The sequence below is a fragment of the Chlorocebus sabaeus genome, chromosome 12, assembly GCF_047675955.1.
Source record: "Chlorocebus sabaeus isolate Y175 chromosome 12, mChlSab1.0.hap1, whole genome shotgun sequence".
NCBI lineage: Eukaryota > Metazoa > Chordata > Mammalia > Primates > Cercopithecidae > Chlorocebus > Chlorocebus sabaeus.
The window spans coordinates 5,905,233-5,918,443 of NC_132915.1; the positions used below are offsets into that span (position 1 = coordinate 5,905,233).

Sequence of the window (13,211 nt, forward strand, 5' to 3'; positions counted from 1 at the left end):
CAGATAAATGGCTGAATAAACTGTGGTACATCCATATCATAGAACATTACACAGCAATAAGAAGGAACAACTACCAATTAGCACAGCAACTTACTTTAATCCTTAGAAATTGATGCCAACTGAGGCCAGGCACGGATGCTCGCGCCTGTAATCCCAGCACTTTGGGAGGCCGAGGCAGTCAGATCACCTGAGGTCAGGAATTTGAGATCAGCCTGGCCAACATGGTAAAATCCTGTCTCTACTGAAAAAATACAAAAATTAGCTACGTGTGGTGGTGGGTGCTTATAATCCCAGCTACTTGGGAGGTCGAGACACAAGAATCTGTTGAATCCGGGGGGGCAGAGGTTGCAGTGAGCCGAAATCGCACTGCTGCACTCTAGCCTGGGTGATAGAGCTAAACTCCATCTCAAAAAAAGAAAAAGAAAAGAAATTGATGCCAACTGAAAAAAGTCCCAAAAGGTTCCATACTGTATAATTGCATTTACATAACATGTTTTAAATGATAAAATTACAGAAATGGAGACTGTTGTTTGCCAGGGGTTAAGGAGGGAATGAGCCTGGAAGGGAGTTGGGTATGGATATTAAAAGGCAACACGAGGATTCTCATGGTGGCAGAACTACTCTTTATCTTAATGATGGGGATGGGTACAGGATTTTACACGAGTGATAAAATTGCATAGAACTAAACGTACCCACACGTACACATGCCCCAATGAGTAAAAGTAAAACTGAGGCAGTCTGAATAGGATCGGTGGATTGCATCAACGTCAGTATGCTGGTTGTGGTATATACTGTAGTTTTGTAAAATGTCACTATTGGGGGAAACTGGGTAAAGGGCCCATGGTATCTCACTATGTGCATTTGGCTCTACAGTTAACTCAAAATGTTGAAATATATTAATAAAGTAAATATCTGTACATGAATCTAAGTTGCAGAATAAATCAACATCGGGGCCCATCCTGACCTGTGGGGATATACAAATGGCACAAAATGAAAAATGAGAATCAAAAATAAGAATCATGAATACAAAGATTTTAATCTAGAAAAAGACAAGAACAGATTTACCTGGACCATATCTACCAAGGATTGCCAAAACACATGCCAAGGATGGAGAGATATATATATGTATGTATAGTGTATATTGCATTATAGTATATATATACATACATATATATATCTATCTCTCCATCCTTGGTATGCTTTTATAGATATAATAAGCAATATATACGCATATATATAATGTATAGTTGGGGGAAAAGGAAAATAGGGCTTGAACCCCTTTGTATCCGTTTTCCTCCAAATTTAACATTTTCTTTTCAGTTTTACTTGTCTGATTGAGGTGTCGTTTTTGTGACTTTTTAGGTGGAGTATTGCTCCTGGAAAATCCAAAAGGTGATAATAGGTTGGACCTTTTAAAGCTGAAGAGTGTTGTCACTAGCATTTTTGGTGTGAAAAATACAGAGCTGGCTGTCTTCCATGATGAAACAGGTATGTGGAAAGTGAGAGGAGCCTGTGTCCTTTGACTTGAGATGGATTGGTGAAGGTCTTAATTTGCTGTCAGTTGTACTATATAACTTTTGCATTTTTCCTAACTCTCTTGAGTCAGGGCCCAACTCTTCAGCAGTGCCTGCCTGCAGTGTCTGTTCATGCCTCCTCATTGTATGATGTGACTGAAAACCCTGGGCTTAATGGTTCTAATCCTTCCCTGTCACCTGTTAGCCAGCTGGTGGACTTCAGCCTTCAGAGTCCTCCCTTGTGAGGTTGTTTTTGTTTTTGAGACAGGGTCTCACTCTGTCACCCATGCTGGAGTACAGTGAGGCAGTCATGGCTCACTGCAGCCTCCACCTCCTGGACTCAAGTAATTCTCCTGCCTTGACCTCCCAAGTAGCTGGGACTACAGGCATGCACTACCATGCTTGGCTCATTTTATTTAATTTTTTTTGGAGAGTCCAAGTCACTGTATTGCCCAGTCTGGTCTTGAACCCAGGGCCTTAAGCAATCCCCCTGCCTTGGCCTCCCAAAGTGCTGGGATTCCAGGTGTGAGCTACCACACCCAACCGTGAGTTTTAACTTTATTAAACACAATGCCTGGATCTCACTACATCTGGATTCTCAAAAAGCAAACCTGAAAATGTTTTAAAGAATTATAGGTGCATTCTCCCACTATTACGTGTTGAATGTGACCTCTGAAAAGAAAAAGATATGTCCTAACCCCTTGTATGTCTAAATGTGACCTTTGGAAATAGGATTATCGTAGATGTAACTAGTTAGGATGAGGTCATACTGGAGTAGTGTGGGCCCCTAATCCAGTATGACTATTGTCCTTATAAGAAGGTGGCCATATGAAGACATAGAGACACACAGAGAAAATGCCATGTGGTGACAAAGGCAGAGATTGGAGTTACACACAGCTGCAAGCCAAGAAACAACCAAGATTGCCAGGAGCCTCCAGAAGCTAGGAAGAGGCAAAAACGGATTCACCTGCAGGTTTCAGAGGGAGCACATCTGCCAACACTTTAATTTCAGACTTCTGACCTCCAGAACTTTGAGACAGTAAAGGGGTTCTTTTATTTCCTAGCCCCCTGCAGTCTGTGGGACTTTACTATGGCAGCCTCAGAAAACTAACACTCATTTTGTGAATCTGAATGCTCATTTTCAGAAATTTTTAAATAACTTAAAAGAAGGAATGCAAATGGCCAACTAAGGAACAACAAGTGCATCTTAATGGTAATCAGGAACTTTCAAGGTAGTACCACAGTGAGGTACTATTAACTGCCACCAGATTGGCAAAAACTAGAAGAATCTGACAGACTCAAATGTTGTCAGGGATATTGCATAATAGGCACTCTCATTCACTGCTGGATTATGAATTGTTGGAGCCACTAGAAAACTGTTTGCTATTGTATCCATTAAAGGTTGGATAGGAGAAGCAAAAGCAATGTGGGAGAAACCAAGTAAAGGTCTACGAGAAGGTAGCAAGTTAGAGATCTGAGAAAAATCTCTAACCGGGTTCCACCAAGGTGGTGTGTAAGTCAGTGGAAAGCTGGATCTCTGCCTAAAGTCACTGTAGAATGAGAAGTAGAGAAAAGCAAAAACAGGCTGGAGTGCACGTCTCTCTGACCGCATCTGACACTGACAGTCCGGTGTCTTGCAGAAGAAACTGCTGGTATACTTTTCCAGAGAGTTGCACACATTCCTGGCCTGGAAGTTAGAAGAGCAGAGGCAGGAGTGTGGGCTGCTCACTGTCCCACTGAACAAGTCGGCAGATCCACAGCAACCTGAGAAAACCAAGGGCATGGGCCCCATGTTAGCCTGTTTAGCATAATGACTGTTACTAAACTTCTACCTTCTAAATCCTGTGTAGATTTCTCTGTGATCAAGCCATTACCCAGAACCAGGTCAGACAGAGAACCTGGGAAATAGTTTTAGCTTAGCTGCATTGACACAGGATGAAACCACCATAGTTCACCTGATTGTGATCTTGACATGTATACATGGCTCTTTAAACCATATTTAACTTCCAAATAAAGACCCTAGTAGATTAAAAATCACACTTTCAACTCTTTCTTGTACTGCTTCAAAGATGCTAACTTCATTACCCAAAACAAGATAGAAAGTTACCTTATCCTTCTTTGGGTGATGTTGATTTCTCTTCTAGCTGAGCCATACCTCCCCTTTTTGCTGTTCTTTAACTTTACTGAGATACAAGGTTAACCTGTTAAAATATTTCATGTTATATGGTAAGGAAATAAGAGAGTGGAAAAATAAGAATTGGCTGATATATATTAACATGTAATGCCACACTTCATTTGCTGAAAAATGAGTTCTCTGGTCAGAAGCAATGCTATGTGGAGTGCTGTGTTGGTGAATAAGACATTCTCTGCATCCATGGATGGTGGGTTTGACCGAAGCATTATGGGTGACAGTGGCAAATCCATGTCCAAAAGGAGTGTGTTCCAGTAAGACCAAATCACTGCCTTTTCCCATAATGGAAACTGCAGTATAACCAAGTCTGGCTCATCTTTCCTGGCAATAACACTATATTGAAAGCTCAGGTAATCGTCCCCACTGTTGGTAGTTGGGATACACAGTAGCAACTGTAGCAAAATCAACCTTAGGGGATGGAAGTAATGTTGCGGAGCCGTGCCTGGGTGGCCCCTTTGTTCATCCATCCATTGGGCAAGGGCAGAAGTGGCTGGCGGCAGAGTAGGTCATGTCCACTGAATTTTTTTTTATATTTTTTAGAGACAGGGTCTCACTCTATCACTCAGGCTGGAGTACAGTGGCTCAGTCATAGCTCAATGTAACCTCAAACTTCTGGGCTCGAGCAGTCTTCCCACCTCAGCCTCCAAAGTAGCTAGGAGTACAGATACATGCCACCATGCCTGGCTACTTCTTTTCTTTTTTGTAGAGAGGAGATTTTGCTGTATTGCCCAGGCTGGTCTCAATCTTCTGGCCTCAAGCAGTCCTCCCCTTTCTGCCTCCCGGAGTGCTGGGATTACAGGTGTGAGCCACTGTGCCCAGCCCCACCCATTTTTAAATTCTCATTCTGTCTGCCCATTTGAAGAGATCTGTCCACATACCTCTTGCCCTAACTTCCTTGTCACCAGTTTTCTAATTCTGTTCTTTGAGTCCCTGGCTGTTCTCATTTAGTCCAGCTATTGGCCAGTGTCCGTGAATCAGTGTAGATCTACTGCTAGCTCTTTCTCCGAGCAAAATGACCAGCCGGCTGCACTGAATGAAGTTGTGCCCATTGGGAGGATTTCCACCCATCACTATTCTTCAGGGCTACCCAGAGTCAGAACAGGGCCGTAAGACTGTAACTGTCTACTGTGGATGGTACAGCGTATTGTGCAGTAAAGCCCTACGCAGCAAGCCCTAAAATGTTTTTTTTCTCTGCCAGCCAGTCCTGGAAGACTTCCTATAAGGCCACACGTTATAGGTGGTTGAAAGAAGAGACCATGTGGGCCTAGGCTGAGAGCATCTAGCCACTGGTGCAGCAGGTTCCTCTGAGCCAGTGCCCCAGCCTAGTCTCATACTTGCCATTTCCACTCAATATTTGGAGGCTGCCCTGTGGGCTTGTCCTGTATCAAAACCATTAGCAGTCATCTGCCTGTGCATGCATCCCCAAGCAACGTTTAATGTTCTCTAAATGAAATTACACTGCGTATGTTCTGTGTATCATGTTTTTTTCCACATCTGTTCCTGAGTCAAATAACATCTTCTGACTGTAATTAGCATTTTTTAATGTAAGCTTTTCGTGGTGAAGCTTGAGATTCTGATATAGAAGGAAATTTTAAGAGGAGCTGTATTATACAGAGAAAATACTAAAATAGAGAAAACAATTTGCCCTGTATTTCAGATTATTAATATTATGATGTTTATTTTACAACATTAAGGTTTCCTACCATTGCATGTCATTAAAGGCTGGTTTTATAGAAAAGGCAATGGCTTTTGATAAACAGAAATTAAGTGGAAAGCATTGTTGTAAAAAGATACATGATAGTTAAATAGAAAAAATTGAATGACTTCAGTTTTGAACTGTTCGTTAACCCTGAAAGAATTGTTGTTGTTATTTTTTAGAAATACAAAACGAAACCGACTTACTGAGTCTTAGTGGAAAAACACTTTGTGTGACTACGGGATCGGCTCCCTCTCTGATCAGCAGTTCTAGTACTCTTCTTTGTCAGTATATCAACCTACAGCTCCTGAATGCAGAGCCACAAGGTATGTGTCTCCCCACAGCGGGCAGATTGTGGGGTGCCGGGCATTAAGGTTGTCTTTAATATTCAAGTATGTGTATATTTCTAGTCGACTTCAAAGTATTGCTTTAAAGTGTGGGCTCCCCCACTGCTTTGGGGAGCAACCACAGGCTTTTCTTTTGGTGTGTTATAGAGACTCTCATCCATCTGGCATGGTTAGGAAATGAAAAAATTGGTTAGGTAAAAATGATAATTAAATTGTTTGAGTGCCAAAACATTGTAATCTCTAATTTTACTTTCTTTTCTGCGGAAAATGTTCTGAAAACTTGTATACTTTCCTGATATTTTAGGGTCCTTGTTGTGCACATTTGTACTGAAGTCTTCGGGCTCCTCACTTGACTGTGTACTGAGTATCTGCCCCCCAAGCTGCTGGGCTTTTATCGAAGTTTTGTTTTTGTTTTTGTTTTTCTTTTTCCCCTTCCCCTTCCCCTTCACCTCTATGAAATGTTCAGAGCTGTGTCCGCATGGACTGCATCTGCAGCGGTCGTACTCATCCTCCTGGACCCGCTGCTGGCCTCAGCACTGCCTGTTAGAGCTGTCCGCAGTGGCCACCTCTTTTGGAGATGGAGGGTGAACTCTCGAGATTTAATCCAGTTTGTTCTTTCTTCCTTAGAGTGTTTAATGGGGACAGTGGGCACTCTCCTGCTTGAAAACCCGCTTGGGCAGAATGGACTCACCCACCAAGGTCTTCTGTATGAAGCAGCCAAGGTGTTTGGCCTTCGGAGCAGGAAGCTAAAGCTGTTTCTGAATGAGACCCAAACTCAAGGTAAGGAGATTATGGACCGTAAGTTTTTTGTTTTTGTTGAAAGTAGATTTTGATGCCATTAACCATTTGTAGCATATACGTGTAAGATAGTACTATTGTAATCCTGTTTTGTTATTCTTTCCCCAGAAATTTACCATAATATAATTTTCTTTCCTTTCCATTTTTTTTGAGACTGAGTCTCACTTTGTCTCCTGGGAGTGCAATGGCACAATCTTGGCTTACTACAACCTCCATCTCCTGGGTTCAGGCCCGGGGCTTCAATTGCCTCAGCCTCCCGAGTAGGTGGGAATACAGGCGCCTGCCACCACGCCTGGCTCATTTTTGTATTTTTAGTAAAGATGGAGTTTCACCATGTTGGCCAGGCTGATCTCAAACTCCTGACCTCAGGTGATCTGCTCGCCTTGGCCTCCCAAAGTGCTGGGATTATAGGCGTGAGCCATGGCGCCCAGTCAATAATATAATTTTTTAATAGCAATTAAAAGGATAATTACTTTTTGCTAAATATAAAAACTACATTGGTATGTTATTAAAAATACATCTTCTAGGTAAATTAGCATATTTGCTGACCTTAAAACTGTTCTTTTTCCCAAAAGTCAAAATTATCATAGGGTTGTAAAATAGCCTGAAAGAAACTTACAGTGGACATTATACCTCCCTTTACAGTTTATAAAACATGCTTACTTGCATTTTCTCCTTGAGACACACAACTGTGAAGAGCTAGTTCATCAGTTGACATATTCCACATTCTATTATCTAGAAAATAGAAATTAAGGATGGCGACTTGCACTTGCTGGTGTCAGGCAGCGTATTTTCTCCTCCTCCAGTTCTCTCACTTAGCACTGTTCACTTCGGAGATTTCAGCTTCTGTGGCTGCTCTGTCAGCTTCTCTGTTGACATCCTTACCCTACTCTCTGAGTTTCGTTCTGTAATCCTGCTACACATCAAACATCTTCACTTTAGGCCGGGCGCGGTGGCTCACGCCTGTAATCCCAGCACTTTGGGAGGCCGAGGTGGGCGGATCACAAGGTCAGGAAATCGAGACCACGGTGAAACCCCGTCTCTACTAAAAGTACAAAAATTAGCCGGGCGCGGTGGCAGGCGCCTGTAGTCCCAGCTACTCAGGAGGCTGAGGCAGGAAAATGGCGTGAACCCGGGAGGCGAAGCTTGCAGTCGAGATCGCGCCACTGCGCTCCAGCCTGGGCGACAGAGCGAGACTCTGTCCCAAAACAAACAAACAAACAAACAAACATCTTCACTTTAATATTGCTGCCACTGCAATCACTTCCCCCGACAGCTTCCCTTTGTGGGATCTGCTTTTTTCTGTTTATACCCATTCTTGACATCTCAACTCAAAACTTTTACCATCCCATCCTTTTATTTGTGACACCTGATAGCCTGGGATTTATTGGGCTTTCTGCATCAGTATTTGTGTGTTTTGGCACTTGTGGAAAATTACCAGACATCTTGTCTAACTTACCTTTTATTCATTCTCTCTGGTGTTCTCTCCTTCTGACACCTTGTTTAGACATGTTTTGGACTTTCTCACTCTATCCTGCCTCTTATTCTCTTTTCCTATTTCCCCTCCTTTTGTCCTTATATGCTACATTCTGGATAATTTTGGCTTTTTTATCTTACCCTTGTTCTTCTGCAGGTAAGGTGCATCTTTTCTCTGCTTCCTGGAAGATTTTCCCTTTGTCTTTTACTTTCTGCAGTTTAACTATGATTTCCCTAGGTGTACATTTTTTGGTATAAGGCAGTCTTTATTTCTGTTACAGTGTTTTGAATTTTTTTTTTTTTTAGACTTGGTCTTATTCTGTCATGCAGGCTGGAGTGCAGTGGCTCAATCACAGCTCACTGCAGCCTCAAACTCCTGGGCTCCAGCAATCCTCCCACCTCAGCCTTCCTAGCTAGGGCTACAGGCACGCGCCACCATGCCCAGCTAATTTTAAAATTTTTTTGTAGGGATAGGGCCTCTCTATAAGGTCCAGGCTGATCGTTTTTGAACTCCTGGCTTCAAGTGATCCTCCCACCTTGGCCTCCCAAAGTGTTGGGATTACAAGCATGAACCACCACACCCCTGCCTCCTGATTTCTACCATTTTCTTTTTTTTTTTTTTTTTTTTTTGAGACAAGAGTTTTACTCTTGTTGCCCAGGCTGCAGTGCAGTGGCACAATCCCAGCTCATTGTAACCTCTACCTCCTGGGTTCAAGTGATTCTCCTGCCTCAGCCTCCGGAGTAGCTGGAATTACAGGCATGTGCCACCATGCACAGCTAATTTTTGTAATTTTAGTAGACACAGGGTTTCACCATATTGGCCAGGCTGGTCTCGAACTCCTGGCTTCCCAAAGTGCTGGGATTACAGGCGTGAGCCACCACACCCAGCCCGTTCTGTTCTTTCTTAGAGTTTCCATCTTTCTATTTACATTGCCCATCTGCTTTGCTTGTTCTGTTATGTTTCTGTTGAAGCCCAGTTTTAAGAAGCATATGTCTAGTTTCTTGGAGACACTGTCAACCCAGACCCACTTTAAACTCAATTATTTTGGACCATAGGGAGAATGTTAAGAAAGCTGTGACTGACTGGGTAGGCGTGGTGGTTCACTCCTATAATCCCAGCACTTTGGGAGGCTGAGGTGGGCGCAGTTCAAGACCAGCCTGGCCACTGCACTCCAGCCTGGACGACAAGAGTTAAACTCCGTCTCAAAAAAAAAAAAAAAAAAAGCTATGACTTTCCCAGTCATACACAAAGGCCAGGAGTTCTTATGGAGACAGGATCTGTGTATCCCTACTCCAAAACAAAGCTAAGTGAGGCGGTTCTCTCTGTATTGGTGTCTGTGGCTGCTGCAACAGATTTCCACAAATGGGGTGGCTCAAGTCAGCAGGTTTCTTTTCTCACAGCCTTGGAGGCCAGACACTGAAATTAGGCTGTCAGAAAGGCCACAGTCTCTCTGAAGTCTCTGTGGGAGAATTCCTTATTCTTCTAGCTTCTGGTGGCTCCAGGCATCCCTTAAATTGTGGCCACATCACTTCAGTCTCTGACCCTGTGGTCACGTTGCCTCCTTCTCTTCTGTTTCCTCTTTTTCCAAATAAAGTTACATTCACAGCTCCTGGGAATTTAGAACCTGGGCCTATCTTTGAAAGGCCATTATTAACCGATTGCATTCTCTTCACTTTTTCTCTTGTGGTGAAGGAACTTACTCAGATTGACCCTTTTGCTATGGGTTTCTTATTTGAAGTTCCAGTTTCTTCAGCAGAGATTTGTTGGACTTCCCAGTGTGTATATACCGGAGGCTTTTCTTTCCCTGCTTTCCTAGCTCTTTAGTGCCAAAAGCATTAGGCCACCAGACCCCATGGGAGTCATTATTTTTGGCCTGTGGAATTCTCCCGTTTTCTTCCTGTGCAGCTATTTTTTTTTTTTAATTTAGTTGCATATCATACTTGTAAATTATCTGTCATAATGTTAAATACTAAAGCTCTGTTTCTTCTTGGGTTCCTCCTTCCCTCCCTGGGTTTATTTCCGGTGACTCTCCTTGGTCGTTTTCCCTCTCATCTAATTTCGGGCCTCATCGTCCATCAAAGTCACCAGTCTGCAGGCTGTACTCTTCCGCCGGAGCTGTCTTCATGAACATTCCTGCCTCGATTTTGTTCCTTTGCTTAGAGCCCCCAAAGCTCCGTATTCTCTTATGCTTCAGAATCTTCCCTTCCACACAAGATCTTTCCTGCTCTGGTGATTCTGTCCTTTCCTGTCTTGCTAATTCTGTCCATGAGTCTTTCACTCTATCAGAGGCTTTTTTCACTCTCCCTCGAACACACTTGGCTCTTTCATTGTGGTATGGTAGTAAAGATCATCTAATAATGTAGCTTTCTATTTTGATAAGCTTATATAAAACTTTAGAGATAATTCATAACTCTTTTCTTGTCTCTCAAATCCATTGGTCACCAAGTACTGTTGTGCAGTGGAGCTGAAGATGACATTTATCTCTCACTTGTTCTTGCAAGTAAATGCAGTGGCATGATTGAAGCTGGTCAGGGGTAGAATCGTGTCTGTGTGAATTATGTATTTATAATACTACCTGCAATTCACATAACCTTTCTGTATTCTCTACTGCCTTTCTGTATTCTCTTTACTCTGTGATGTTAGCTAGGCAAAAGTTTAGTAGGTGAGAGCTTTTAAAGGTTTAGTGATTTACCTAAGATTACCACAAAGATGGAACTTTTTCTAATTCAGTATCTTTCCAATCTAGTATCTGTAGCTTCATTTTCATTATGCCTTTTCTCTCAGAATTGTCTTTCATAAAGTATCAGTAACTTGATAAATTAGAAGAGCCACAAAATGTTGACCATTTTAGAAACTCTTAAATGTCTTCTTGCTTGCTCCACTAAATTCTAAACATCATCTCCAGGTCCTGTGATTATCTATTAAGGAAGTAGCTTTGAGAGTGTTCTCACATCTAGGATTGCCTGCTAGGTAGGACAAGAGCTATTTTTAAAGAAAGCTCATCTGTTTGCTTTAAATTCAGATCTGACTAGAAGCAAAATGCTCCACAGTAGGCAGATAACTTTAAATTTTCTTTTTTCTTTGTTTTTTCTTTGTTTTTTTTGAGTGGTATATTCACTGTGTTTTAATCAATTGCATTTGGGTTATATTTTTGGATGCTCAGAGTTTTCCTTATTGGCCATATTAGATCCTATATTCTTTAACATGATCCTGTGTCTTTGGTAAATTCTTGCTTTCTCACATAGCAAACATGTCCTAGGCTTATTATGTACTCTTACTTCTCCAGACATAGAAAATAACTGTTCTTCAAATTACAGAGAATCATATTTTGAAACCACATATCTGGGATACTGAGTTGGCACAGCTTCTGGGCTTTTTTTGTAGACATAAGAAGTATCTGTTTATGAAGAAAAACAACCATCTTGGCAGTACCCAGAGTTAGCCAAACTGTGAAGTGATGGCATAGTCCTCCAGAAGGCTCCAAGAGTCTGTCCAAAATCTGACTCCACCTGCACAGAGTTAGGGTTCTGTGAACTCAGTAAAGGATCCACATCAGACCCCCATCACTGCTGGCACCAACTGCAAGTTCCAGGGATTTTCCTAAACCACTCTCAGGTTCAGTAACCTGCTGGGAGGACTCAGAGTCACGGAAAGGTGTTACACTCATGGTTTGAATTAGGGTAGGGAAAGGATACACGTTAGAACCAGTGAGAGCGAGAGAGAGATACCCCTGGAGTCATGGATAATGTTTCTTTCTCCCATCCCTTACATCTGACAGCACAGAGACTATAGTACCAACCTGGGAAGCTCACTTGAGCCTTGGTGTCAGTTTCTGTTGAGGTTTCATTCTGTAGGCATGACTGCTGTCTTTCTCAGCTGATAATACCATGCGACCCAAAGTCCCCATCCCAAATCGTATACTTGGTCTTTCTGTCGTGGCCAGCACTACACTGAATCACCTCATTAGCAACAACTGTCAGGTTTGGTGAGCGTGCCCACCGTGAGAAACAAAGACTCCTACTAAGAAATTCCAAGGATGTAGAGATTCCACTCAGGAGCTGGGGCAAAGGGCAGAACTCTTAGGTTAAGGCCAAATTCCTTACTACACGGCAGTTAACATTTTTTTAAATATTCACCCCCAATAGGTAAAATACTGATTTTTTTTCAACTTTTTCTTTTCATTCTAGAAATTACAGAAGACATCCCCGTGAAGACTTTGAATATGAAGACTGTGTATGTTTCTGTATTACCAACAACAGCAGACTTCTAGCATGCACTTATCAATGTTGTTCAGTCAACCTTTCCCTGATTACACCCATCCCGTGCACATATGTGCACATAGACACACACATGAACACACTGAAGATGTTTCCTTCAGGTGCATGTAAAATATGCTGCTTGGATTGAAATACAAATGGGATTGATTAGTTAAGTAACTTGAGACCTCACAGTAATCTTCACACTTAACCTTAGACACCTATGCAGTCATGTTGGGAGCAGGTTACAGTGTTACCTCAGCACCACAGTTTATTTCTATACTTGAGTTCTTCAGTATAGAAGGTAGAAGTGATTTAAATGGCATAGCATATATATCATTTTCTGGCCTCTTAAAATTTGAGACCTCTTGATGAAATGGACATATTATATATTTCTGCCACCTGGATTTTCCTGGATAATTTGATGGAATATTTTAAGTTTCAGTAAATCAGAACAATAAACAAACTCAGATATAAATGTTTTGAAAGTAATTCATTCTCCCACAGATAGATGAAACTTGAAATGTGTAATCTTTGAAGAACATAAAAACTTCACGGTGGTTTCTGTATTAAGACAGTGGACTAGATATGTAATAAAACTTCTTCCCAAAATTCTGGGTGATAATTTGAGTCCTCAAAGAAGCAGATGACATGACAAAGTTAGATGTGCAAGAATTTATTAGAAGAAACACAACTGGAGGATAAACCAGAGATGGAGCAGGCGTAGGTCGAGAGAGCCTTCAGACTCCAGTGTGGGTCTGACACCTGTAACAAGAGAAAACGAAGATTGATTAGCAAAAACTCAGACTGCAGTGCAACTCTAAGACAAAGTCGGTCAGGCCAGTGGAGAGTTCCCAGGCAAGGATTCCTTTTAGTAGAGTTCAGAATTGGGCAGAAATAGCCTGGCTTTGTTCCCCTGACTTCCTCAAGTC

The 13,211-nt window shown here is 42.1% G+C and overlaps 1 protein-coding gene across 3 annotated transcripts in view; it reads left to right on the plus strand.

Annotated features, from left to right (window-relative positions):
- Window positions 1-12,757, plus strand: part of IARS1 (isoleucyl-tRNA synthetase 1) — a 74,600-nt gene extending 61,843 nt beyond the window's left edge. For all 3 annotated transcript variants that reach the window (XM_007969739.3, XM_007969738.3, XM_007969737.3), the window contains exons 31-34: window positions 1,363-1,488; window positions 5,584-5,727; window positions 6,376-6,528; window positions 12,211-12,757. In XM_007969739.3, coding sequence (XP_007967930.2) covers window positions 1,363-1,488; window positions 5,584-5,727; window positions 6,376-6,528; window positions 12,211-12,293 — 506 coding nt within the window. In that variant the 3' untranslated portion in view covers window positions 12,294-12,757. The remainder of the gene's footprint in view (window positions 1-1,362; window positions 1,489-5,583; window positions 5,728-6,375; window positions 6,529-12,210) is intronic.
- The last annotated feature ends 454 nt before the right edge of the window (window positions 12,758-13,211 follow it).